At 35.4% G+C, this 27,055-nt stretch overlaps 1 protein-coding gene across 1 annotated transcript; it reads right to left on the reverse strand.

Moving 5' to 3' along the window:
• Positions 1–516: 516 nt before the first annotated feature.
• LOC132737137 (periodic tryptophan protein 2 homolog) lies at positions 517–26,304 on the reverse strand. Its single transcript, XM_060724392.1, has 20 exons — positions 26,168–26,304; positions 24,741–24,853; positions 23,262–23,356; positions 22,571–22,670; positions 21,132–21,275; positions 16,744–16,879; positions 16,074–16,233; positions 15,615–15,687; positions 14,893–15,048; positions 14,150–14,357; positions 12,773–12,921; positions 11,730–11,877; positions 10,699–10,849; positions 9,397–9,577; positions 5,309–5,456; positions 4,843–4,927; positions 2,449–2,526; positions 1,832–2,050; positions 1,358–1,583; positions 517–629 (listed from the first exon to the last, which is right to left on the reverse strand). The coding sequence occupies exons 1-20, from the start codon at positions 26,183–26,185 to the stop codon at positions 593–595; spliced, it is 2,625 nt and encodes an 874-aa protein (XP_060580375.1). The 5' UTR covers positions 26,186–26,304; the 3' UTR covers positions 517–592.
• Positions 26,305–27,055: the final 751 nt, after the last annotated feature.

Here is a 27,055-nt window from a genome sequence, read left to right on the forward strand (position 1 = left end):
AAAAGTAAATTTTAACCCTATCAAAAGTGATGCACCTTGTAATCAAAAAGGACTTGATTATCTTCATTCCTAAGCTTGTTTCTTATTAAAGTTATCATTCAGATTCATATGCTTTATTATATTAGTTTATACAAAATTTATTTTAGTTTGATTGTGTTACAACACTATTCATATAACAAATCCTTTAATTTTCTTCAAATATAGCTTAACCAGTCTCCTTTAAGTCTTTAACATATTATCGTGATATTCATATATCATGAAATATAGAAGAATACACATCGAAACATCCATGTTCAAACTACCATTGTTACAAGAACTTTCCTCATGTAGCATCCATTGAGGGAACTAGAACTTCCAGATTCTTCATCAGAGTCTGTCAATATTTCACCATTTATTCTCTTTCACTATATTTTCAAGTTTCATCATCTGACTCGAGTTCATTTTCAGATTCACCCTCCATTTATATTATCATCTGTGCCTGGTTCCCTGTTTTTCGTCATCAATCATCACTGGCTGGTTCCACTCCTCCATTCCCTGCTTCAACACTATCTGATGCCTCCACAAAATTTTCTCTTGGCCTTGGACAATGCAATTATATACTGGATACTATATATTTATTGTGATCACATCTGAAAATTAATAGATAATTTTGATTACATTTTTTACCTTTATTTTCATTTTCAATGTTGGATTAATTATAAAAGCTTGACATTCAAGTAGAAAAAATAAACTATTTAAAAACCTAGTTGGAGACCTGTTCATATAAAAGAAGTGTATTTGTCTATTATTAGATTTGCAATTACTAAAGTGAAGGGTAAAAAGATAAGAAGTGGGTTACTTTACTTCATGAGCTTACACAGGGGGCTCCATGACCAAATGGTTAAGAGTCATTTGACTTTTAATCACTTATCCCTTATCAATGATCATTCGTACCCCCTACAGAACCTGTTAATATTTTTCAAGTCAGGATGGTACTCTGCTACCATAGCATGATAGAAAATGTCGGTGGCTTAGCTCAAGTACTCTCTTATGTCTGAAACAATGCACAAAGGGGTTTCTTATACTGTCACATTAGTGACAAATTTAATAGGAGTTAATCAGTTATTGCACTAAAGTGACAAACTATGGCCTTTCCAGTGTTAGAGTGACTAAGTCACATCAAATCCAACAACAAAGACACATTGTTAAAAGCTGGTTGGATGGGAAGTTTAAGTATTGTTTAATTATATTACTTTCAACAACATTATCCACTGCCATTTGACAACTGCCCAATAACAAAGACAATATTCTTAACTTGATATAAACAAGAAAACAAATAAAATATGTACATAATACACAAACATATAGAAGTACTCACATTTTCCCCAACTCCTCAGATTTACGTGTAACATTTTTCTGCATTGACCTCAGCGTGGCCATGACTTGTTGTGACCTTTGCTTTAACCTCGGTCCATGCTGCATGAGAAGCCTACTAGCCCATATCAGGTAGAATTCTATGTGTGCTGTCGATTCTATCATACCCGCCACAAACGACATCAACTTATCGACATAAACGTCTGGTAGATTATCCACAATCACTTCAACTGAAATCATTTATCAAATAATCAAACATATTGAAAATCACATTTTTGAGTAAGACTGCTATCTTTAAAAAAAACAAAAATACAACAATTATGAATTACAGTTTATCCATCTTATAATATCATTCATCTTAAGTTCACTGAAATCAAAATCTTACATCCTTTCAACTATATATTATCTATTCTTGCTTATATTAGTGACGCAAAATGCTAATGGGGCCAAACTAAAAACAATCCAAAACATATCTTACCATCAGAGACTGGTATATTTTCCAGCACTTCCTGTATCAGACTGTGCTCATTCAAACGAAAACTCAGCATCAGTGCAGTAGAGTGCTCTCCCTTTGCCAGTGTCTTCTTCACATTGGAGGGAGTAATATCAATGTCAAGGTCGAATGGATCAAACACAAGGTTACTGTCTAATGAGTATATGAGAAGTCCTTCAGTAGTTGTTGCAGCCCAGGCCCTTCCTTTAAAAGACAATTAAAAAGAAAGTCGCTTTTAAGCATTTATATGCTGGGAAAAAAATTGTCTGCAAAAAAAAAATATTTGTCTAATTTTTAAATGTTTTTGCAATTTTTCAATGCCACAAATATATATGTAAGGCCAACAATATATCTGTGTTACAATAATGCTTGCAATATGAGCTTACATTTATAACTGAATTGAGTCAGTTTCCTCCACAGAGAGGGTTTACTTATTTCAAAATTATTCAACTTAATTTTGACCTTATATAAATTTCACCTTGTACGGAAAGGTATTCGATACTAACTAAATTCATTCACTGGGATTCCTGCTTTCCTCCCCCTATTCTCATCAGATAACTGTCACATGACATTACGGTCTAAAAATATAGAATTTATCTTACCTGTTGGAGAGAATCTGACAGAAGAGACCCGAACTTCTGGTTTCCAGTGTCTTGACGACATGTCACCCTTCTTCACACCTGTGTGAATATATCAATCAATATTATATAGTGTTGAAGTTTAATACTAATAAAACTTGGGATGTCACAATTAAGCAATGACTACACCAGGTCATAAATATTTTTCCAAACCATACATGTGAAAAAAAATACATGAATTCCCTGCACAATAGGATCAGGACAACTTTAACATTTCAATTGGGAATAAATTGCAGTTATGTTAATTTCAATTGTATCATAGTTTGGGGACCTTTCTGTTGAAAATGTGTCAGAGTTAAATTGTTTACATATACATGTATTAGTTACCCGCATTCCAGAGCATGCCCATTGATTGGCCATTTTTTTCTGGGGTTTACTTACTGTGACAACAGAGAAAGGGAAAGCGATAGAAATATCATATTCAGATGCTCGTTCATTGGTACTTTTTTCTGGGGTTTCATATTGTGACATCAGGGAACGTGATTTCATTTTTAACTATGCCCCCACGTACAAATCAGATAGCCTTGTGTTTCGATGCTCTTTCTATTACTTATACCCAGTTTTAACCTACTTTTCCCTTTTGTACCTGTAAGGTACTAAACTGTCCCAACATTTTAACATTTTCGCATTTAACTGCCGTTAAACATACTTTTGAGCATTTATTTCTACTATTTCCAAATGTTCCAAAATAAACTATTCCCATATATGCACGACCAAGTGGTTGTCAAATTGACAATATTTTGGCATTTTTCTGCAATAATCTTGAACAAGAGGGCCATGATGGCCCTGAGGTCGCTCACCTGAATATAGCCCCCCCCCCCCCCCACCCCACCCATAAGAAGATGTTTCATGCTAAACATCTTAGCTCTAGCTCATTGGGCTTTTTAAAAGAATTTTTTTTAAAGTTTTTACTATACACATGAAGTTAAAAACAATGACACCCCTGGGGCGGGGCCAGTTTTGACCCCAGGGCTTTTATTTGAACAAACTTTGTAGACACTTACTAGAAGATGTTTCATGCTTAAAGATCTAAACACTAGCTATTTGGGTTTTTTCAAAGAAGATTTTAAGTTTTTGCTATACACATATAAGGAAAATCAATGATCCCCGGGACGGGGCAAATTTTGACCCCAGGGCTTTTATTTGAACAAACTTTGTAGACACTCACTAGAAGATGTTTCATGCTTAATATCTAAACTCTAGCTATTTGGGTTTTTTCAAAGAAGATTTTAAGTTTTTGCTATACACATATAAGGAAAATCAATGACCCCCGTGGCAGGGCCAATTTTGACCCCAGGGCTTTTATTTGAACAAAGTTGGTAGACACCTATTAGAACATGATTGATGCTAAATATCTTAGCTCTAGCTCTTTGAGTTCTTTAAAAGAAGATTTTTAAAGTTTTTACTATATGCATATAGGGAAAATCAATGACCCCCTGGGGCGGGGCTAATTTTGACCCCAGGGCTTTTATTTGAACAAACTTGGTAGACAACCATAAGAAGATGTTTCATGCTAAACATCTAAGTTCTAGCTCATTGGGCTTTTTAAAAGAAGATTTTTTAAAGTTTTTACTATACACATATAGTTAAAAACAATGACACCCCTGGGGTGGGGCCAGTTTTACCCCAGGGCTTTTATTTGAACAAACTTTGTAGACACTCACTAGAAGATGTTTCATGCCAAATATCTAAGCTCTAGCTCTTAGGGTTTTTTAAAAGAAGATATTTAAAGTTTTTTCTTTCGGTTGCCATGGCAACCAGAGTTCTGCATGGAATTAAATTCTTTGAACAATTTTTAAAGGTGACCACCAAAGGAACATTCCTGTGAAGTTTGGATGAAATTGGCCTAGTGGTTTATGAGGAGATGTCATTTAAAGTAAAAGTTTACGGACGACGGCCGGACGACGGCCGGACGCCGGACGAAAAGTGATCACAAAAGCTCACCCTGTCACTTTGTGACAGGTGAGCTAAAAAGTGAAACTATAAAAGGTTCATTCAATGGGATAAGCAGTTAGCTTGTAGGTAAATAAATTGTGATCACAATTCAGGTCAACATGTTCTTTATTGACATGTATGGACTGTTTTGCTTCATTTCTAAACACGTTCATCCCTAAAACGATGGCTAATTTGGTATTTGTAATACCAAAAATAATTCTTGATGAAATAAAATTAAAATAAACCCGCTGCACATCATTTACTCCCAGATATAATATGAAAAAAAACTTTTTCACCAACTTGGTTGTGCCAACTTATTTCCTTGCATGATTGCCACCGCCAAATAGAAACAATATAAATAAGTTGCAAATAATCATTTGACTACAGTATTTTGTCTTTTTGTTTGTTAAAAAAAAGTATTACCTGGTAAACTTAAATCTTTGCCCTCTTCAGAATCCACCAGGGAGAGACTACCAAACTCTGTCATCTTTCTTTTGTCCAAAAACTCCTACAATGTTAGAAAAGAATTTATGTTTTCTGTGCTGGAATCAAAACTGATGAGCTGCCACAAGTATCAATCGATGCTAGCCTACACATTCTGTGCAGTCTGAAAAGGCTCTATACTGTTGGCTGACTCACTTAAAATTTACATCTTGCTACCCACAAAAATTAATAATAAACAGTTCCAAAAGCTGGACAAGTCTTGAAAAGAAATTAAGCCAGTAAAGGATTCATAATTTAGAATACTAGATCATCTAAGATTGAAATGAGCTTCTAAACAATTTTCATAACCAATGTTTAATTTCTTTAAAAACTTGCTGCAACACAGAATTATTGTTTTTTTCATCACTACATTTGCTAAAATTTTACCAAAGGACAAAAATCTTACCTCCATTCCATCAAATGACATGTTGCAGGTGATTTCAAATTTCTTGATGATCAATTGGTCCTCTACTGAGTATATACAAACATTCTTTGACCTACCAGCAGCTAATATACATTTCCCATCAGCAGAGTAACATATAGTATTAAATGCCCTGAAATAAGGTAGTAATGAATTAATATGTACCCATAAGATAATCCTTAAGAACAATTTAATTTAGTTGTAAACCAGTGTGTTGATATGGATGTAAAATATGATTGGTTGATTCTAAGTACTGTTTTCTTATAATCAACCAATGGCTAAGCTCTTCTTATTTTGCTTCTGAGCACAGTTTTGAAATTGACCAATGACTGAACTCCTCTCATTTTAGACCAGTTCTCTATAAACTAGAAATGTGTCATCATGCCACGGATGCCCCCGCATGCAGGCAAAATTTCAGATGTTATTATATTTAGTTCCAAATTTGTTTGCACAAATTATTTTTTTCATTTTAAGTTCAAAGCCCTTAAAACTTTTCAATGTTAACACAAACCATTTTCATACAATGTTCAAGGCACTGAAATTATTCAGTCTTATCCTTTTGAAAATAGCATATTTCATATTTGTAGCCAAAATAATGGCTACATACATTTCCACTAAAGTATGAGTGCTGAAACTGAAAGTTCAAAATTTTTTCCAATATTCAAGAAAGATAAGTTTGTCCAAAATCATTGAACCACGACCAAATTCAAACTTAAACTGCCTATTCCTAAGATGTATCTATATTATTTTCAAAGTGAAAGGGACATAACTCTGCCAAAAAATCATCGAACCATGACCTAATTCCAACTTGACCTGCCCATTCCTTTGACATATCCATATGTCAAATTTGAGTTGAATATTTAACACTGTTGGGTAGATAATGAACAGAAACTGTAAATTTCATATTTTTTTCAAAGGGAAAAGGGCATTACTCTGCCAAAAATTATTGAACCATGACCAAATTCGAACTTGACCTTGGCATTCCAAAAAAAATATCCATATGTCAAATTTGAGTTGAATGTGTTGTACCATTGGGGAGATAATAAACAGAAACTGAAAATTTCATATTATTTTCAAAGTAAAAGGAGCATAACTCTGCCAAAAATCATCGAACCATGACCAAATTCAAACTTGACCTGTATTTTCTCATGACATATCCATATGTCAAATTTGAGTTGAATGTGTTGTACCGTTGGGGAGATAATGAACGGAAACTGAAAATTTCATATTATTTACAAAGTAAAAGGGGCATAACTCTGCCAAAAATCATCGAATCATGACCAAATTCGAACTTGACCCGTATTTTCTCATGACATATCCATATGTCAAATTTGAGTTGAATGTGTTGTACCGTAGGGGAGATAATGAACGGAAACTGAAAATTTCATATTATTTTCAAAGTAAAAGGGGCATAACTCTGCCAAAAATCATCGAATCATCACCAAATTCGAACTTGACCCGTATTTTCTCATGACATATCCATATGTCAAATTTGACTTGAATGTGTTCTACAGTTGGGGAGATAATGAATGGAAACTGAAAATTTCATATTATTTTCAAAGTAAAAGGGGCATAACTCTGCCAAAAATCGTTTAACCATGACCAAATTCGAACTTGACCTGTATTTTGTCATGACATATCCATATGTCAAATTTGAGTTGAATGTGTTGTACCGTTGGGGAGATAATGAACGGAAACTGAAAATTTCATATTATTTTCAAAGTAAAAGGGGCATAACTCTGCCAAAAATCGTTGAACCATGACCAAATTCGAACTTGACCTGTATTTTCTCATGACATATCCATATGTCAAATTTGAGTTGAATATGTGCAACCGTTACTAAGATAATGAACGGAAACTGATGATGACGGAATGACAGAATGACGGAAGGACGGAATGACGGAAGGACGGAACAGGGTAACACTATATGCCCCGGCCATTACATGGCGGGGGCATAAAAACAAGGGTGCCATAGTCACAAAATACGCCCGTTTACAAAAGCTTTAGATGGAGATGGGGGCATTATGGATAAGTGTTATCTAGCAAGCAAGTATTTATTTTTGGCACTGTGTTGTTAAATGAACCTTAAAACAATCCAGTAGGGAAGATATGCACAGGATGTGTGACCTTGACCTTGGTCGCAGGGACCTGAATTTTATGCACGGCACTCAGCCTCACAATGATGAACATTTGTGCCAAATTATATTGAAATCCATCTATGCATGTAGAAGTTTTGCTCCAGACAAGCGTTTTTCTATGAGCTCTAACTGTGACCTTCACCTTTGACCTAGAGACTTGGTTCATGTGCAGGGCACTACGTCTCATGGTGGTGAACAATTCTATAAAGTAACATTAAAATTCCTCCATGCATGTAGAAAGTATGCTCTGGACAACATCTGGATATTTAATCATCTCCAGTGACCTTGACCTTGCAAATATTAACCTAAATTAAATGTGTCACACCTGTAGTCATGATAGTTACCATTTGTGCTACAATCCATCAATAAATGATGACTAAATGGTCCCTATACACATCTTCAAATTTTTATCTGAACTTTGACCTCTATGTGTAACCTTGACTTTGGTCGCAGGGATCTGAATTTTGCGTGCGACACTCAGCCTCACAATGGTGAACATTTGTGCCAAGTTATATTGAAATCCCCCTATGAATGTAGAAGTTTTGCTCCGGACAAGCGTTTTTCAATGAGCTCTAAGTGTGACCTTGACCTTTGACCTGGAGACCTGGATCATGCATGGAGCAATACATATCATGGTGGTGACACTCAGCCTCACAATGGTGAACATTTGTGCCAAGTTATATTGAAATCCCCCTATGAATGTAGAAGTTTTGCTCCGGACAAGCGTTTTTCAATGAGCTCTAAGTGTGACCTTGACCTTTGACCTGGAGACCTGGATCATGCATGGAGCAATACATATCATGGTGGTGAACATTTCCATAAAGTATTATAAAAATTCTTCCATACATGTAGGAGATATGCTCCAGACAAAATCTGGATATTTCACCATCTTTAGTGACCTTGACCTTGCCTATATTGACCTAAAGTACATGTGTCACAGCCGTAGTCATGATAATGACCATTTGTGTTACAATCCCTCAATAAATGATGATTAAATCGTCCCTATACACATCTTCATATTTTTATCTAAACTTTGACCTCTATGTGTGACCTTGACCTTGGCTGCAGGGATTTGAATTTTGTGCGCGACACTCCGCCTCACAATGGTGAACATTTGTGCCAAGTTATATTGAAATCCCTCTATGCATGTGGAAGTTTTGCTCCGGACAAGCGTTTTTCAATGAGCTCTAAGTGTGACCTTGACCTTTGACCTAGAGACCTAGTCCATGAGCGTGACATGGCTTCTCATAATGGTGAACATTTCTATGAAATTTCATTAAAATCCCTCCATGCGTGTAGGAGATATGCTCAGGACAAAATCTGGATATTTCATCATCTTTAGTGACCTTGACCTTGTATATATTGACCTAAATTATATGTATCACAGCCATAGTCTTGATAATGACCATTTGTGTTACAATCCCTCAATAAATGATGACTAAATGGTCCATATACACATCTTTCATATTTTTATCTGAACTTGACCTCTATGTGTGACCTTGACCTTGGCTGCAAGGACCTGAATCTTGCGCGCGACACTCCGCCTCACAATGGTGAACATTTGTGCCAAGTTATATTGAAATCCCTCTACACATGTGGAAGTTTTGCTCCGGACAAGCATTTTTCAATGACCTCTAAGTGAGACCTTGACCTTTGACCTAGAGACCTTATTTCATGCGTGCGACAAGGCTTCTCATAGTAGTGAACCTTTCTATGAAGTTTCATTAAAATCCCTCCATACATGTAGGAGATATGCTCCGGACAAAATTGGACGCCGACCGCCCACCAGCCCGCCCGCCCGCCAGGGGTGTTCCCATAATACGTCCTGTTTTTCAAACGGGCGTATAAAAACTGAACTAAGACCATACATTTTATGAACGAAAAGTCATTTATAAATTCTGATGGTGGATTTACCAATGGGTGTGTAATGCTTACTTTCCAAATGCCGATTTTTTAGCAGTTATCTTTTCTTGTTCCTTTCTTGAGTATCCTATATCATGTCTCCCCTCAATGGACCCTACCTGTTTAGCCTGATGGGGCTCCCAGAAGGTGATCTGGGCATTCAATGTAGATACAGCAAGCTCTCCTCCATCGGGACGGAATGCCACTGCTAATACTGGAATAATAAAATAAATTTTATGCATATTTTTTTTTTCAAATGATATGTTCTGTTTCAAAAATTTATCTTATCACTTTGGTATTGGATAAATACATTAGAAAAATTAAGCAATACTAGGGTTAAAATGTTAAATACTCTGCACAAAGTTTTTTCCCACTTGTTTCATTAATCTTGATACAATATTAGACCTATTAAATGATACTATTTTGTGTCTATTCGTTTATCACTTGCAAAATTGAACAAATGTATAAAAAGGCTATGGAATATATATTAAGATATTCATCATAAACAAAACTGATTGTTCGAGTAAATATTTGAAAACTCAGTTTGAAGAGAGATTTTTCATTGTCTTTAACCCATTACTTCATGAGCATTTTGTGAAAAATGGCTGTTTTCATTGAAAAGTCTCCCGTTACAAGTTCAAATTGCTATAATACTTTAAAAACTGCTTCAACACTAATCAAACTTGGCACAAATGTTGACTGGACCATTGCCCTTGCAACAACATGCTCAGGCTTAAATTTTCTGTTACCATGGCAACGAGGGGACATCTCAAAATTTCCAAAAATCACTATTTTGCGTTGATTTTTCCATCAAAATTGATTTCAAAGTGCTGCAACTTCTCAATGGATTGAGATAGAGTCAAATGCTTTTCAGCGTTGGTTACACATTACCTTATGATCAATCTGGGGTCATTTACAGCCTCTCACAAGTCCAAAATTTTCTTGGCGATGAGGGGGACTCCGCCCCCCTTCAAACCCCCCCAAACAGAAGGGGGCACATCCCCCTTCTGGCAACCCCCTGATGTATCTTTTGGATGGGGGGCCGCGTCGAAAAAGAGGTCACTTTTTTTAACAACATTTCTCAAACAAAAACAAGTGTTTGGGGCCTAAATAAGGCATTTTTTCATCATTTGAGACAACATAAAGGGGGGGGGGGGGGGTGAAAAAGGCGTTAAAAGGCGTGTATATGAAGTAATGGGTTAAACAAACAGCCATATAAGCTTTGTCAAGGGCTTAACCTCATGTCCGAGTGTCCAAACCCTACTTTTTCCTCATTATTCTTACACAGCTCTCAATAAAACAAATCCTTTCAAGGAAAGTATAAGCAGAACATACCGTCTGAGGAAACCTCCAATGTCTCTTTTGCACCTTTGTTATCAAATATATCCCATAACTTGACTGACTTATCCCAAGAGCCGGACGCCAGCAATGTTTCTGTTGGGCTAAAACTGAGACTGCTTACCGGCCCTTCATGACCAGCTAAGACCTGAAATTGGAAACAGCACAGATTTGATTTCAACATCTCAATTAAGCAAGCCTATTTTCAGCTTAACATAACCTATGACCAGCAAGTACCATATAAGTCATATTTTTAAATTGATGTAAAATTTCATTGATGTAATGCAAAAATCAGGTATCTATACATCTAGGTGATGTCCAAAAATTAATTCAATATAAACATGTTTATACAAATAATTTGAGCCATGTCATGACAAAACCAACATAATGGGTTTGCCACCAGCATGGATCCAGACCAGCCTGCGCATCCATGCAGTCTGATCAGGATCCATGCTGTTTGCTTACAAACTTTATAATATTACAAGTAGAGAAACTGATAGCGAACAGCATGGATCCTGATCAGACTGCGCGGAGGAGCAGGCTGGTCTGGATCAATGCTGGTCGCAAATCCACTATGTTGGTTTTGTCATGACCCGGCTAATTTAATTTAAAATGTTTCTGTTAATGTGACCTTGACATTTGATGAGGTAAGAGTAAGGTAACTGAGCACAAAACGTTGCTATAAAAAGCACTTGTGCAAAGCCGAGTGGTTAGTGCGTTAGGCTAGTAGTATAAGGATCAGTGCGCCCATTGTTTCCTTGAGCTACAAACTATACACTCATTGCACAGTATTGGTTGGTTCTAGAAACGGATTCAAAAGCGATTCTATAAGCTTATTGCTTCCAACACAATCAAACTAAACTAAATTTGATATAAACTAATGAATATTTAAAAATCCTTCTATGTGTAAAAGAAATAGAGCTTTGAAATGCCTAATCAGAGTCTATTATCTAATCATCTAAGCCTCTCCTTGAAATTTTAGATGTGAAACCATTAACTTGCATTTATATTACTTGAGAAAGACTAACCTCCAGAAGCCGTCCAGTCTGCATTGACCATACAAATATTTCAAATGTGTCCTGAGCCCCGGCACACACTAGATCTCCACTAGGGTCTATTGTAAGACATGAAAATTGTGCTGGGCGGGGCGACGTGAATGTGCGGAAATTTCGGTACCTGAAATATGATGCTTATTAAAATCTAACCTTTTCTCTCAGATTTTCACATTATAGATATTTTGATTTCAGTTAACAAGTTTAAAGGCTTGTAATTTTCAGTACATGTATATGAAAAGACTTTTAGTACATCAGATATTCTTGTTTAATAATTAACATATCTCTTCGTTGAAAAAAATTTATTTTTCCAATGAAAAAAAAAATTCACATGTTGCAGCAGATCAGTTGAGCACTTGCAAATATTAGCAAAGAAAATAATGGTTTTGATAATACATGTATCTGGGTTTTGGAAATGAACATTGTAAATGTCACTTGTCAACTTTCCGTTTTCAACTGGCAGAGAAAGTCCCTTGGGCACATTCAGTCATCTGAGTAGAACCACTGACATTCTTTAAATAAGCTGGATAACTTTCACAGATAAGAGAATTCAACATTCCAGGCAAGATGATCTGCACCCACAGTTATGAAGTGTTTTGAAGTCAGTGACCATAGCCCCACCTCAGATGCTGGTTTTTGTTTGTTTTGTTTGTATGGTTTTTGCAGTGACTAACACATTTTTCGTCAACGGTGGGCGGTTGATCCACATAAGTGACTGTCCTGCATAACTAACCAGCATATACCAATTTCTCTGCAAGTCAGTAATTACTAATATCCCACATGTTTCTGAACCGCCTTGAGAAACAAATTACTATTAGACTTAATGTCCGACATCAATTCTGAGAGAAAAATTGAGCCTCCCCAGAGGTTTGAACCAGTGACGCCTGGATTACAAATCTAATGCTTTCCCTGTTGAGCTCAGCGGCCAGTGCCCCACAGATGCTGAAATAAGCAGTAGAGTTAGGAAAGCAATTTTTCAAATCATGAATTAAAAAATAAATAAACATATTTTAGAATACCTGTTCAGATCAAATGCCCGCACAGTGCCATCTAGTGATGAGGATAGCACCACCTGTCCGTTCTGATTGAACACCACGCCTGTTATACCTCCAAGATGTTCCGTAAATGTCACGAAACAGAACCCACTACTAGTATTCCATACCTTCACCTATAATTATATATACAGATACCATCTTAAAACCATATATCTTCTCTTCATTATGAATTTTGTACATTAGACTGATAAAACAAATAACAGCATAGCAAAAACATTATAGGATTTTAACACAATGAAGTACAGATAGCCACCTTTGACTTCATTTCACTTTGTAATCTTTTTTTCAGTAAAAACAATTTAAGCCACAAATAAATGAATAGGGTGCTTTTTTTCACACTCGTGCTACTTCAATATATTAAAGAAAATCAAAAGTTGACCATGACAGATGAAGCCATGTTTTTATGTATTGATAAGGAAAAGGAGGAAATGGTAAAGTTCATACCTGACAACTTCAAAAATTACTTTCTAGCCAATCCCTTTCAAACACTGAACTTATAACTAAATAACGTGGTGTAACATTACATATATTAAAATTAATGTTAGAATCTGATGAATCTAAATTCCACTGCAATATTAATGAAGAAAAACTATTTTATTTCTCAATATTCAATACTGTATACAAATTTCTTCAATTTTCATTCTATCATTATTGACAAAGATGAGTGCTGTCTGTTCAAAAACCTGTAACCTTCCAACATTGCCCTGATCAAACCCCTTACCTTCCCAGATGTTCCTGATCAAAGCCCTTACCTTCCTACATTTCCCTGATTAAACCCCTTTCCTTCCCATATTACCCTGATCAACCCCTTACTTTCCCACATTTCCCTGACCAAACCCCTAACCTTTCCACATTTCCCTGATCAAACCCCTTACCTTCCCACAATACCCTGATCAAACCCGTTACCTTCCCACATTGCCCTGATCACACCCTTTACCTTCTCACATTGCCTTGATCAAACCCCTTACCTTAGCTACATTGCTCTGATCAAACCCCTTACCTTCCAACATTGCTCTGATCAAACCCCTTACCTTCCCACACTGCCCTGATCAAACCCCTTACCTTCCCACATTGCCCTGATCAAACCCCTTACCTTCCCACATTACCCTGATCAAAGCCCTTACCTTCTCACATTACCCTGATCAAAGCCCTTACCTTCTCACATTGCCCTGATCAAACCCCTTACCTTCCCACATTACCCTGATCAAACCCCTTACCTTCCCACATTGCCCTGATCAAACCCGTTACCTTTTAACATTGCCCTGATCAAAGCTCTTACCTTCCAACATTGCCCTGATAAAACCCCTTACCTTCCCACATTGCCCTGATCAAACTCCTTACCTTCCCATCATCCCCTCCTGTAGCCAGGTTCTGTCCGTCTGGTGAGTACACAACACAATTCATGTTATTATAATGCCCTTGCTGCTTCAACACGTATGTCTCACTCTGCCATTCCCACACGAGAAGTTGACCGAGTCCTGAACATCCAAATGCTATCCAGTCACCTGTCTTGCTGAAATCTACTGTTGCGATAGTCTTGTCTGAAATGCTAATTAAAGGAATTTGTTATTGGTTTATATTGATATTTATACAATACTGCCAATCAGTATAATGAAGGTAGCTCTGAATTCTTCCCTATATTATTTCAATATTCATATGTTACATTTCAAAACCTCAGTTATTAATATCAGCTATTCTATCTGCCAAGAACAATTAATTATATTATTCAGATTTTAATTGTTTGAAACCTTGTAAAAAATCTAACTTATCAGTTTAATTTATTTTGGGGTTGGTTTTGACATTGCCCAAACATTGTTATAGTCATTTGGCAAACTTCAAGCTTTACTGGTGGAGGATGACCTCAGGTTCCCCTTCAACAGTATTTCAGGTACAAATAAGCAACTGAGTAGAACCACAGACGTTCTGTAAGCCAGTTGCATAGCTTCCTCATGTGAAAGAATCCAAATGCCCTTGTGGGATTTGAACCGACAGGAGTGAGGGGCAGGTGGTTTGAACTAATCAGTCTCAGACACCCTAAGCTATCATTTTAAATTGACAACAATGCGCCATAGCTTCAGCAGTACCTAAGTGAATGTATGAGGTTAAAATCTGGCATTTCATGAAGGAAGAAGACACCATCATCAAAACCGGTCACCAGTATATGTGTTGATTTATGATAAGCTGAGCTGGTAACAGTTCCTCGAGATGCCTTGTCCCCTCGTGCCTCTTTGTAGGAATGCCTGTGAAGAAAAAAATGTGTACCTCGGGAATTATAATACTACAAGTATATAAGAACCATTTTCATTAGACAGTTATCACATTTATATTTTCTATATACACAACTGCACAAGTTCAGTAAAATGCCTCTATATCTAAGAGGCTGATACATAAAACAATCAACATGGCATAAAATCATGGAGAAACAATCATCATCATTATCATAGTCATCATCATTATCATCAATGTTATCATTATCAAAATAATGATCATCATTATCACAATAATCATCAACATTATCATCACCAACACAACTACCACCAAGAACAACACCTTCGCCATCATCATCAATCATCATCACCATCATCATGACTCTCATCAACAACATAGCAACCATCACTTATCATCGTCATTCATAATAAAATACATGTATATCTATCATCAAATATTCAACATCATTAACTCTTTTTAATCAGAGACAAAAGACATTGTCTACACTACTGCATTACATCATTGATGATCAAAAAACTTAAAAGTTGCAGTTGAAAGCTCCAAAATTTATTCAATTTTTTAATATTTCATGAATTACCTGGCGGTTTTCTTATAAATCACTTTATCAACTTGCTTCATTTCTTCCTCTTTACTCAACTTTACTTCTTTACCTGTGAAAAAAAAAAAAAACAAGAAAAAATTTAATTATGGTAATGAATAGTTCTGTATCTCAAATTACATTGGAGAAAAAAAACAACAACTATCTGAATAGCAATGGATAGTTTTATAACTCAAATTCAATTTTCTATACTTTAAAACTTTGTTTACAACACAGTTCATATTCTGGAATACTTTTGGAAAGAAATTTATCTGGTTTAAACAATTTTTAAAACAAATAATTTCAATCAAAGTAATTGTCACACTTTACCCATGTAATGAAACTGTTTTGCCACAGATTAAACTTTTACTGAATAATACTACTACTTCATCTGCATTTAAAGCTTCATTCACCATCAATGACCATTGGCTCCTCTTATTTAAGTATAATTTCACTCACTTATATTTTTAGGTTCCCCATATGGCCCCTCATCTTCATCATCTGAGTTGACCTCAATTTTAGGCAGGTTTCCTTTTGGTGCCTCGTAAGGTTTCAGTCCAGATAAGTCAGTATCACATTCCCATATGTTCAATCTACCATTAGCACTTATCGTATATAACTATGCTTTCGTTAAGAAAACGTCAAAGGAACAAATTATACAAATTTGATATGATTAACAAGCTACATTGTTAATGTTAATACTGAAAATGACCCACTCAGGGCTTTTACCTTCTATACAAGTAGCGAGAGCAGTTTACAGGTGTCTTGGTAAAATTTTACAGAAATTGTTGGTAAAATTTCAGAAATTGTTGGTAAAATTTCTGCCAAAGCACCTCCTCCATTTTGTCCAACAGAAAATTCAGTTAAATCTCCCTAATCTCTCCCTAAAATCAAATTAAAAAAAAAGACTTTTTTCTTCCTCGTTTTTAAAATGACTATGTTAATTTTTACCCACATTAAAGGGAAGGGCCCCTTTCACAGAAATTCTTGGTCAGATTTCACAGAAATCCTTGGTAAGATTTCAAAGACATTTTTGTGGGGAAATTTTGTTAACACCGAAATCATGCTTAGATTTTACACAAGGAAAACTTTGTAAAATTTTGCAGAACATTACATTGGTAAAGGATACATCGAGAGAATCTTTCTCAAAGTAAGCTCCAACTATTTCGTCATTATGACCTCCGATAGAATAGACAATCAGATTTGTAAAATGTTGCGCCCCATACACTCTTGTGTTCATGTCTTTTGACCCCACACAGAAAACTCTGAAAAATAAAGTACCAAAATGACATTCAAGCCAGTTACTGATTATATTCAAAAGATTTTAATGTTTTACAAACATGCCACATTTTTTAGCATACACATATATCGTTACTCTAGTATTATCCGTCTATAATAGCATAAAATCTCATCTCATATATGAAATACAACACACAAATAATAGTGAGGTAAATTCTTATGATTGTTTATTTGTTTGGTTTTGATGCCAATTTTCATAACATTTAGTATGTAATATCATGGCAAAGGCTTTTTCTGGATAACTAGCGAGAAATTACCATTTTCTCGACATGTGACAGACTACTAATCCCACATTCCTTCAGAATCGGCGGACAGAGACAAATAACCAATGGACTTAATAGGCGAGATCAACTATCACAGAGAAATTTTGCCCCGTCTGGGTATATACAACCAGCATCCCCTAGTTTACACATCATATGTTTTCTTTATTAAACTAAGTGGGCAATTAAGTAAAGTTCTTAACAGACAGGAAAGATCTAGTAAATACAATTACATTTGGCTATCAAATAAGAAACACTTAAACAATAGGACTGAGGAGTGTGACAAAAATTAAAACAGACATTAGCTTAATATTATTAACACTGGAGGTTAATACCTCCTCACACAAACATTACATGTATAAAAGGTCATCTTGAAATAATAATCACTAAACTTAATATCAAGGTTTGACTAAATATGTGTAAAAATATTTTGATAAATGTGTTTAGAAACTTCTTCAGTACTCGGGAGATAATTCAGGGTTTTTTCCCCAGGATTTTGGGAACATGACACATACCTATGGAATTAGGATTTTCAGTGATGATTTGTTAAAAATTGGGAAAACCTGCATGACTGAAAATTTGCAGTGATTAAATAAATACAAACAAACACTGTCTACAATGGCATCTTTAAACATTTAAGCACTATATATAACAGTGAAGTGTAGATTTTTATTCATTATTTTTATTTTATAACTTTCAATTTGGAATTTTTTTTCCTGTGGATTGGAAAAATAACATACTATTTTCATTTGGGAATATGACTGCATATCTGTCATTAAACAAGCAAAAAAATCCCTGTAATGTCAACAAAAGTACTACTAGACCAGTGTCTATTCTAGGACGCGCGATTGCGCCATTCACGCTAGTATTTTACAGATCGCGCACAATTCAAAATCATGTGCGTGAAAATCGTACATCTATTAAAAAAAGTTAATAAAATCGTTAAACTTCAATCCCGCATTATATTTGCTTGTTTTGTTTACATTTACACCGGAAACCGAAGGGAGGTAACTGTAAGCTAATTATAACAAGATATGTTTGTAAAACATGTATGCCCCCTATCAGCAGCCAATTAGTCATGTGATAAGGTTATTATGCATGACTTCTGACCCAGTGATCAAACAATTAATAAGGGTTATAAAGTATCTACTGGTCATGACCTTAACCTTTGACCCCTTGACCCAAAACTCAATAGGGGTCATCTGCTGGTCACGACCAATCATCATACAAAGTTTGAAGTTCCTAGGCCTAAGCGTTTTTAGTTAATTGATCGGAAACCGTTTTTTACCTACAAGGTCAATGTGACCTTGACCTTTGACCCCTTGACCCAAAATCAATAGGTCATCTGCTGGTCATGACCAATCACCATACCAAGTTTGAAGTTCCTAGGCCTAAGTGTTCTTTAGTTATTGATCGGAACCCGTTTTTACCTACAAGGTCAATGTGACCTTGACCTTTGACCCCAAAATCAATAGGGGTCATCTACTGGTCATGACCAATCACCATGCCAAGTTTGAAGTTCCTAGGCCTAAGCATTCTTTATTTATTGATCGGAAACCGTTTTTACCTACAAAGTCAATGTGACCTTGACCTTTGAGCCCTTGACCCCAAAATCAATAGGGGTCATCTACTGGTCATGACCAATCACCATGCCAAGTTTGAAATTCCTAGGCCTAAGCGTTCTTTAGTTATTGATCAGAAACCGTTTTTACTTACAAGGTCAATGTGACCTTGACCTTTGACCCCTTGACGCAAAACTCAATAGGGGTCATCTGCTGGTCACTACCAATCATCATACAAAGTTTGAAGTTCCTAGGCCTAAGAGTTTTTAGTTAATTGATCGGAAACCGTTTTTACCTACAAGGTCAATGTGACCTTGACCTTTGACCCCTTGACCCCAAAAACAATAGGTCATCTGCTGGTCATGACCAATCACCAAACCAAGTTTGAAGTTCCTAGGCCTAAGGGTTCTTAAGTTATTGATTGGAAAGCATTTTTACCTACAAGGTCAATGTGACCTTGCCCTTTGACCCCTTAACCCCAATATCAATAGGGGTCATCTGTGGGTCTTGACCAATCACCATACCAAGTTTGAAGTTCCTAGGCCTAAGGGTTCTTTAGTTATTGATCGGAAACCGTTTTTACCTAAGAGGTCAATGTGACCTTGACCTTTGACCCCTAAAAGGGGTCATCTACTGATCATGACCAATCACCATATCAAGTTTGAAGTCCCTAGGCCTAAGGGTTCTTTCGTTATTGATCGGAAACCGTTTTTACCTACAAGGTCGATGTGACCTTGACCTTTGACCCCTTAACCCCAAAATCAATAGGGATCATCTGCTGGTCATAACCAATCACCATACCAAGTTTGAAGTTCCTAGGCCTAAGGGTTCTTTTGTTATTGATCAGAAACCGTTTTTACCTACAAGGTCAATGTGACCTTGACCTTTGACCCCTTGACCCCAAAATCAATAGGTCATCTGTTGGTCATGACCAATCACCATACCAAGTTTGAAGTTCCTAGGCCTAAGGGTTCTTTAGTTATTGATCGGAAACCGTTTTTACCCTCAAGGTCAATGTGACCTTGCCCTTTGATCCCTTAACCCCAAAATCAATAGGGGTCATCTGCTGGTCATAACCAATCACCATACCAAGTTTGAAGTTTCTAGGCCTAAGGGTTCTTTTGTTATTGATCAGAAACCGTTTTTACCCAAGAGGTCAATGTGACCTTGACCTTTGACCCCAAAATCAATAGGGGTCATCTACTGATCATGACCAATCACCATACCTAGTTTGAAGTTCCTAGGCCTAAGGGTTCTTTAGTTATTGATCGGAAACCGTTTTTACCTACAAGGTCAATGTGACCTTGACCTTTGACCCCTTAACCCCAAAATCAATAGGGGTCATCTGCTGGTCATAACCAATCACCATACCAAGTTTGAAGTTCCTAGGCCTAAGGGTTCTTTTGTTATTGATCAGAAACCGTTTTTAACCAAGAGGTCAATGTGACCTTGACCTTTGACCCCAAAATCAATAGGGGTCATCTACTGATCATGACCAATCACCATACCAAGTTTGAAGTTCCTAGGCCTTAAAGTTCTTTAGTTATTGATCGGAAACCGTTTTTGCTTTCAATGTCAATGTGACCTTGACATTTGACCCCTTGACCCCATAATCAATATGGGTCATCTACTGATCATGACCAATCACCATACCAAGTTTGAAGTTCCTAGGCCTTAAGGTTCTTTAGTTATTGATCGGAAACCGTTTTTGCTTACAAGGTCAATGTGACCTTGACCTTTGACCCCTGGACCCCAAAATCAATAGGGGTCATCTACTGGTCATGACCAATCACCATACCAAGTTTGAAGTTCCTAGGCCTAAGGGTTCTTTAGTTATCACTCGGAAAGCATTTGGTCTACAGACCGACGGACCGACAAGTGCAAAGCAATATACCCCCTTTTCTTCGAAATGGGGGCATAATAATTTAGTACCATACAGTACTGGTTACGTGAGTTGACGGAAATTAACGTAATGTTCCGTACCGACCGGAACTAGTGTGCTAGGTCTGACAGTTGGGCGCCATTTTAGTGTAGTAAATAATCAAGAAAAATGAGGCAATTCCTAGCTTGGCTACGATCTAGACGTGAAAGATAGGTTGATTGTTTGTATTGTCAATCCCTTTATAATCAATCTTGACAGTTCTATAATAATTTGTTTTCGTTTAAAAATTACGGGGGGACAACTTCTGCTGCCTTAAATAAATATTTTCGTTTAATTATTTCATCTGTTAAACGCCTCAGTGTAAACTTAATGCAGACGATTTAACATTGGCAGTTTATATTGGCACCCCTTTATTTTGAAAATCACCCCCTTTTTTTGAAATAGAGGGGGGAAAATCACCCCTATTTTTGAATTCCTAGAATAGACACTGCTAGATTGACAAATGAAATGTTACCTTGAGTCGTCTGTCCAGTCAAGGCAAGTTGTTTCATCATAGGGTCCAAAGAAAGTCTTGTACAGGACAAATGGGTTATATTCTCTTGTCTTTCCTGGTGCATGAAAAACAACAACCTTATTCTCACGAGTAACTGCAAATTTACTGAAAAGAAGAAAAGGACACCTAGAGAAATTTGTACAACAAATATATCATTGCAAAGGTATATGTATCAATATTTTTGTTTTTTTCCACCATTTTCTAATATGACAATTTGTTAACTTATCTGTTATTTCTTACATGGATTATATTTTTTGCCTAATCTTTTTAAAAGATTTTTTTTATAGAATTCTTAGACTTTTTAATACATACCAGTGATTTTTTTTGGTTGATTTTGACCCCGAAATAAGGCCTCTTCACAATGCCATAAACACATAAAAATTTAACAAAAAAAATGTGTAAAAAATTCACAATTGGCAGGATTGCTTTTCAGAACCAAACAAAATAATGAACTGACAAATGACAATCTTGAGAATTTGATTGATTTATTTGAGGGAATAAAAAGAAGAAAGCTGAAACTATGAATATAAGCTGAAACTATGAATATAATTATTAAAATGTATGAATAAAGTGATTACAGGTGATGATTTATTCTTGTTTATTTTTTCACAATTTAACAGATTATCGCCCTAAAAATTCACACTTTCAGGGGTATGGGTTGTTGCGAAAAAAGTAATAAAAAATCACTGCATACTGGCACTGTAATGTCCATATGGACATACATGTACACTTTTTTGTAAACAAGCTTTACTAGTGGAGAAAGATATCTATTGCAACTTTGTGTATTGTTTCAGCCATAAACAGGCACTGTTGTATAATCCCCAACAAAACAGTTTGATAAATAAATAACTTCTTCAAATTTCATTAAAAATGTATACAAAGGACATCATATGGTATCATTTTGAAGGAAATTCTATACATGACTTACAAAAATACCAAGTCTTCATACATATAAGTAGATCTGTCAAGTTAAAATTTAATTGTGTCAGGCCTTTGATACAGGTCTGTATACTCATTTTTTTTAAAGGGACTCCACTGCTATTTTTTGACATGACAGGACTTGAAACATTTTTCCCAGATTTGTGTGCCAATTGATGAAGATCTGGACCAATAACTTGTGCAAATTTTCTTATCATTCCCTCAACTTGTTTTTTCCAGAATAATCATTTTTATTCTACAAAACAACCCCAAAATCACTAAGATCCTGGTAAGAATCGCACTCATATTCATTTAAATTTTAATTCTGAGTATATTTCTTCGTTAGTCTTAGCAGAGTTTTCAATTTCAAGTGCTTCTCTTGATATTTGTAAGATTTTCAAATTTTATGTTTTTAGGCCTATGGACCTCAGTGGAGTTCCTTTAATATTGTAGTAATTTATACGGGTACAAAGTTTACATACCTCCCATCTGGACTAAACTTGATAGAATGTACTTTTCTGTGGAAATGGTATCTGTGTAGAATTGTCTTACTGATTAAACTGCACAACAGAGCTTCACCATCTGAAATACACCAAATAATGGTTATTTACAACAATTCACTATACACAACTATAATAACAAAAGCTTCCAGTATGACAGCCCGCTCGACTATTCTCAGTTTTGAAGCAACATTGTATAAAGGATAATATACACAATAACTGAGATTTTTTCAATTTTTTATTCAGTTAATTTGAATAAACTGTCCCTTGTCAAAATTGGAGATTTGCTCCTTTTGCATTTTGTAACAGAAAAATCTTAGCCTTTTAGAAAAAGTCAGACATTTGTTTAATTAATTTGGTTTTTACAGAATTCATTTTTTTCCATTATGTAGGAAGCTTAAGGACCACTCTCGAATCTGTCCCTGGAACCAACCAGTACTGAGCAATGAGTGTTAAGTTTCTTGCTAAAGGAAAAACAAAGTCTTGCTCCTGACAGGCTTTGAACCCACCAAGTAGCAATATTTAGATTATTACTTCAACACGTCAACCACTCAGCAATCCCGCCACATTTTTTTTATATGAGAAATGAATCAATGAAGCATACTATTCATTTGCTTGTATTCACAAAGCATCAAGTGTACATGTCATAAAAAAAGGTATCGCACAAGTTTACCTTCATTTACAGCTATAAAAGTGTAGCCATCTGGTGATAATGCTATACAGGTAATGTTCATAGGAGCCTCTATTGGTAACGTCTCTGATTTGTTACTGTCGGGATAAAAAAATCACTATAATCAATTCAAAATATGACAACACACATGTACCAGTACATGTCATGCAATAGGTTTATGTGATAAATTAATAGAAATAAGACAAATAACTCCGAATACTGTATAAGATTTATGAAAATCTTTACATTAATTTCTATTAAATATTATACAGGTAAAATGAGAAATGTGCATAAAAAAACTTCCTAGAAAGAAAAATATATATCTGTTATTAAATTCACACTTGCTAACATCATGTTTTTCACTCAGAGATAGCTGTTAGAAATTTGCACATTTTATTTTCCTTTGTTGTTTTTTTATTAATATGTTTATATACTGGCATGCGAGCAGTTCCCGTACAAAAATCGTAGCGAGTTAAACATTATTTTTTATTACGCTTACTCACAACAATTTGAATGTTACACATCAATATTCAGCTCGTCACACAAATAATGGAAATTCCATGATGTTCTAAACATAGAACAACCCTTAGTTATGAGGCCTCGTATGGGGTACCGAAATTATCCATTTATGTTTGAAGAGAAGTAGTTCCCGTACATAAAATTTAACCCATTATAATTATACAAGTTTGTTATATCGGACCTATTTTTCATTTATAATTATTGAACAGAGCATTTTCTAAGAGATAACTAGATGTAATTCAGGAAATAGAGCGTAGACTAAACGCTGGTATCTATTACCCGGTACTGTTACCCCAACGCATTCACATGCAATAGCATGCTTGTATGCATGATCTTTTACGCATCAAAGCCATAAAATTATTTAATATTGTAATATTGGCCAAAATTCTGATAATTAAACAAGTTTTCATCACATTGCCTACTTATCTGTAAACAGGTGGTATCAGTGGAAAACCCTTTAACAGGCCTCACGTGTCAGTATTTTAGCGCATGCGCGCAAGGACGGAATCCCCCAGAGAAAACAAGGTCACTTTTTGACAACGCACAGGTGAAAGTGATTTAAAATGAGACTTTTTATACGTACTGCCGAACTGACACTTAGATTTTGTCTCCTTTATGCATCTGCTTGATTTGAAATGAATTTTTGAAGAATGCAAGTAAAAATCAAGCGTTTAAATGAAAAATACGGGTACTGCTTCTGTACGGGAACTGCTCGCATACCAGTATAGTTGCCAAATTGAAAATCATTTAGGCAAAAGTCTGTTGTTCTAAGTTGTTCATAAAAATACTGTATAGCAAAACAGTACAAAGAAGTTAATAACATTTCTTCAGCTTGAGATCAATGAAAGCATCAATACAATGGACCTATTAGTTAAAAGCCTAATTTGAAACATTTTCATTGGCAGTCCGGAAAATATATAGTGTTACAAATGAAGTTTACAGTTTTCTTTAAAAATCACTTACTTTTTCAAATCAAAAACAGTTACTCTGTTACCAACTGGGCTAAGCACACTGCTGCCATCTGGTGTAAAAAGTACATTGCCTTTTCTGTATACACTCCCTAGCAAGTTGGAGAACTGAAATCATTAACAAACACTGTATAAGCAGATATAATACCTTTAGTTTTGACCTTATTGTTTTTGCTCATATGGCGACCATCTAGCTTTTCTGGTAATGGAACTTTGAAATGCATCTGTGCATTATTTTAGGTGCATGCAGATGGGAACTGGAGTAACTAACTGGATAGCTTCTCTACATGAAAGAATGCAAAGTTCCAAGCACGATTTGAACCCACAGTGATGAGGGACTGCTCCACACAGATTCCAGTTCAATTTGTTTTTACTACATTTCTAAGAGAACAAGAGCCACTGCCAAGCGCAGGTGATGCTCTACTTTTTCTTAGTTCTAAAGTCAATTACATCAGAGGAAGAATATTGTAGTAAAGAGAATACTCATAGAAAATACAATTCAAATTTCATGTTCTCAATTATTACATATTTTCAACTGCACTGCAACAATAAAAACAATAAAAGAACACAAAGTATCTAAGCCTAAGACTTCACCACTGAGCCTTATACTGGTCAGGGACCATCAACCGGACACTTTTTGAACATTTTTCCATACAGATTTCATAATTTCAAACCAGACCTAAAAATTTGACACAGTACAGCTAGGTTCGTCTCCTAACTAACAAACTAGTTTGTTTATTTCTGATTGTATTGACACTTATATCTGAGGCTCATCAAGGAGGGTATCAAAATTACCTATATTGTTTAAACTACAGTACCATGTGTCCGGACAGATATGTACATGATGTGATTTAATTCAGATAAAAGCTTGAGTGTTTTATTTTTTTATTTTTAACAATTGATATTTAAGCAACAAATGCTGAAGTTTTTGATATTGTGTTGTTTACTCTTCAAATGATTATAGCTAGTATATGAGGTCAGGCATTGCTTACTTGACGCCCAAATTTCAACGTCAACATTCTTGAAATAGACATTAAAATATGACCATTTACGGAGGTTGAAATAAATTTATTACTTAATAGAATAGAAGAAACATGTATTTATTGTTGATAAAATAGTGACTGACATCCACTGAACAATGAAAATAATAAATTAAGCATTTTCTGGGCCGTCCGGGTTTGATAGTTGTCCGGTTTTGGTGGTCCCCAACCTGAGTACCAAACTTCAAACTAAGTCCCGAAGTAATCGAGTTCAGTATAGAATTTTAGCACATGCAGCATTACTACCTAAACAAGGCACTCAATTGAAAATTCACATATATGTCCTACACATTTTTCACAGTGTCATCGCGAAAACTAATTATTAATGAGACGTCATCCCCATAAACCCCATCAAAATATTTAAAACATTGTTTTAAATTACCTTATATGCAAACTTCATGATATAAAACACTGATATAATTCCTAACAGTAAATCTGATTAAAATGCAATACAAAATATTTAATAAAATTCTGTAACATGCTGGTTTGTTTTTGCCGGAAGTTTTCGACTGCTTTTAAAAACTATCAAAAGCCTAATTATGCTACACCTAATTAAAAAATATTTGCTTTTAGCAATGACCAATAAATAGAGGATATTGAATGAGTGTAGGTTTAATACTAAATTTATTGAACGAGTTGAATAAAATCATATTTTGCGAGCCTCTGGCGAGCATAATATTGTTTTATTCAACGAGTTCAATAAATTTAGTATTGAATCTACACGAATATAATATTCTATTTATCACATATATATAATATTATAAGAACGGTTTAAACTGTTAACAAGTCATTTTTCTTTGACGCGCCTATAGTGTAACGCTAACATTAGCGCGCTTTAACGCTATGTTTATAGCGCAAATGCCGTGACGTCAAAGTGTTATTACACTACAGTAGTGTAATATCGTCTATCGTCTATCGTGCATTATTCCAGGCACGAACATAATTACATAGGTATCATAAAATTTAGATCGATGGCTCCAAAATTTCTGGTTTTGAATAATAGTCTAGAAACATTTAGAGATGATGCCAAAAAAATAATAACTAAAGTACCCCAAACACAACAATAATATTGTGCTGAACGATCTAAAAGGATGGAAAATATAACGTTTGATTTTACTGTGTTCATTTAAAACAAAGTTTAGGTCTACTAATATGGATATGAAGAGCTGCCCTACTTACTCCGGTGTCGGCTTCAGTGTCCAGTTTTCAGACTAAAGTTTTTGCGCAGAAAAATATTTAGTACATGTACTATAACATTTTTAAATCTTAA

Source organism: Ruditapes philippinarum, unplaced genomic scaffold, assembly GCF_026571515.1.
Source record: "Ruditapes philippinarum isolate M1 unplaced genomic scaffold, ASM2657151v2 ctg9136_1_1_1_1, whole genome shotgun sequence".
Taxonomy (NCBI): Eukaryota; Metazoa; Mollusca; class Bivalvia; order Venerida; family Veneridae; genus Ruditapes; species Ruditapes philippinarum.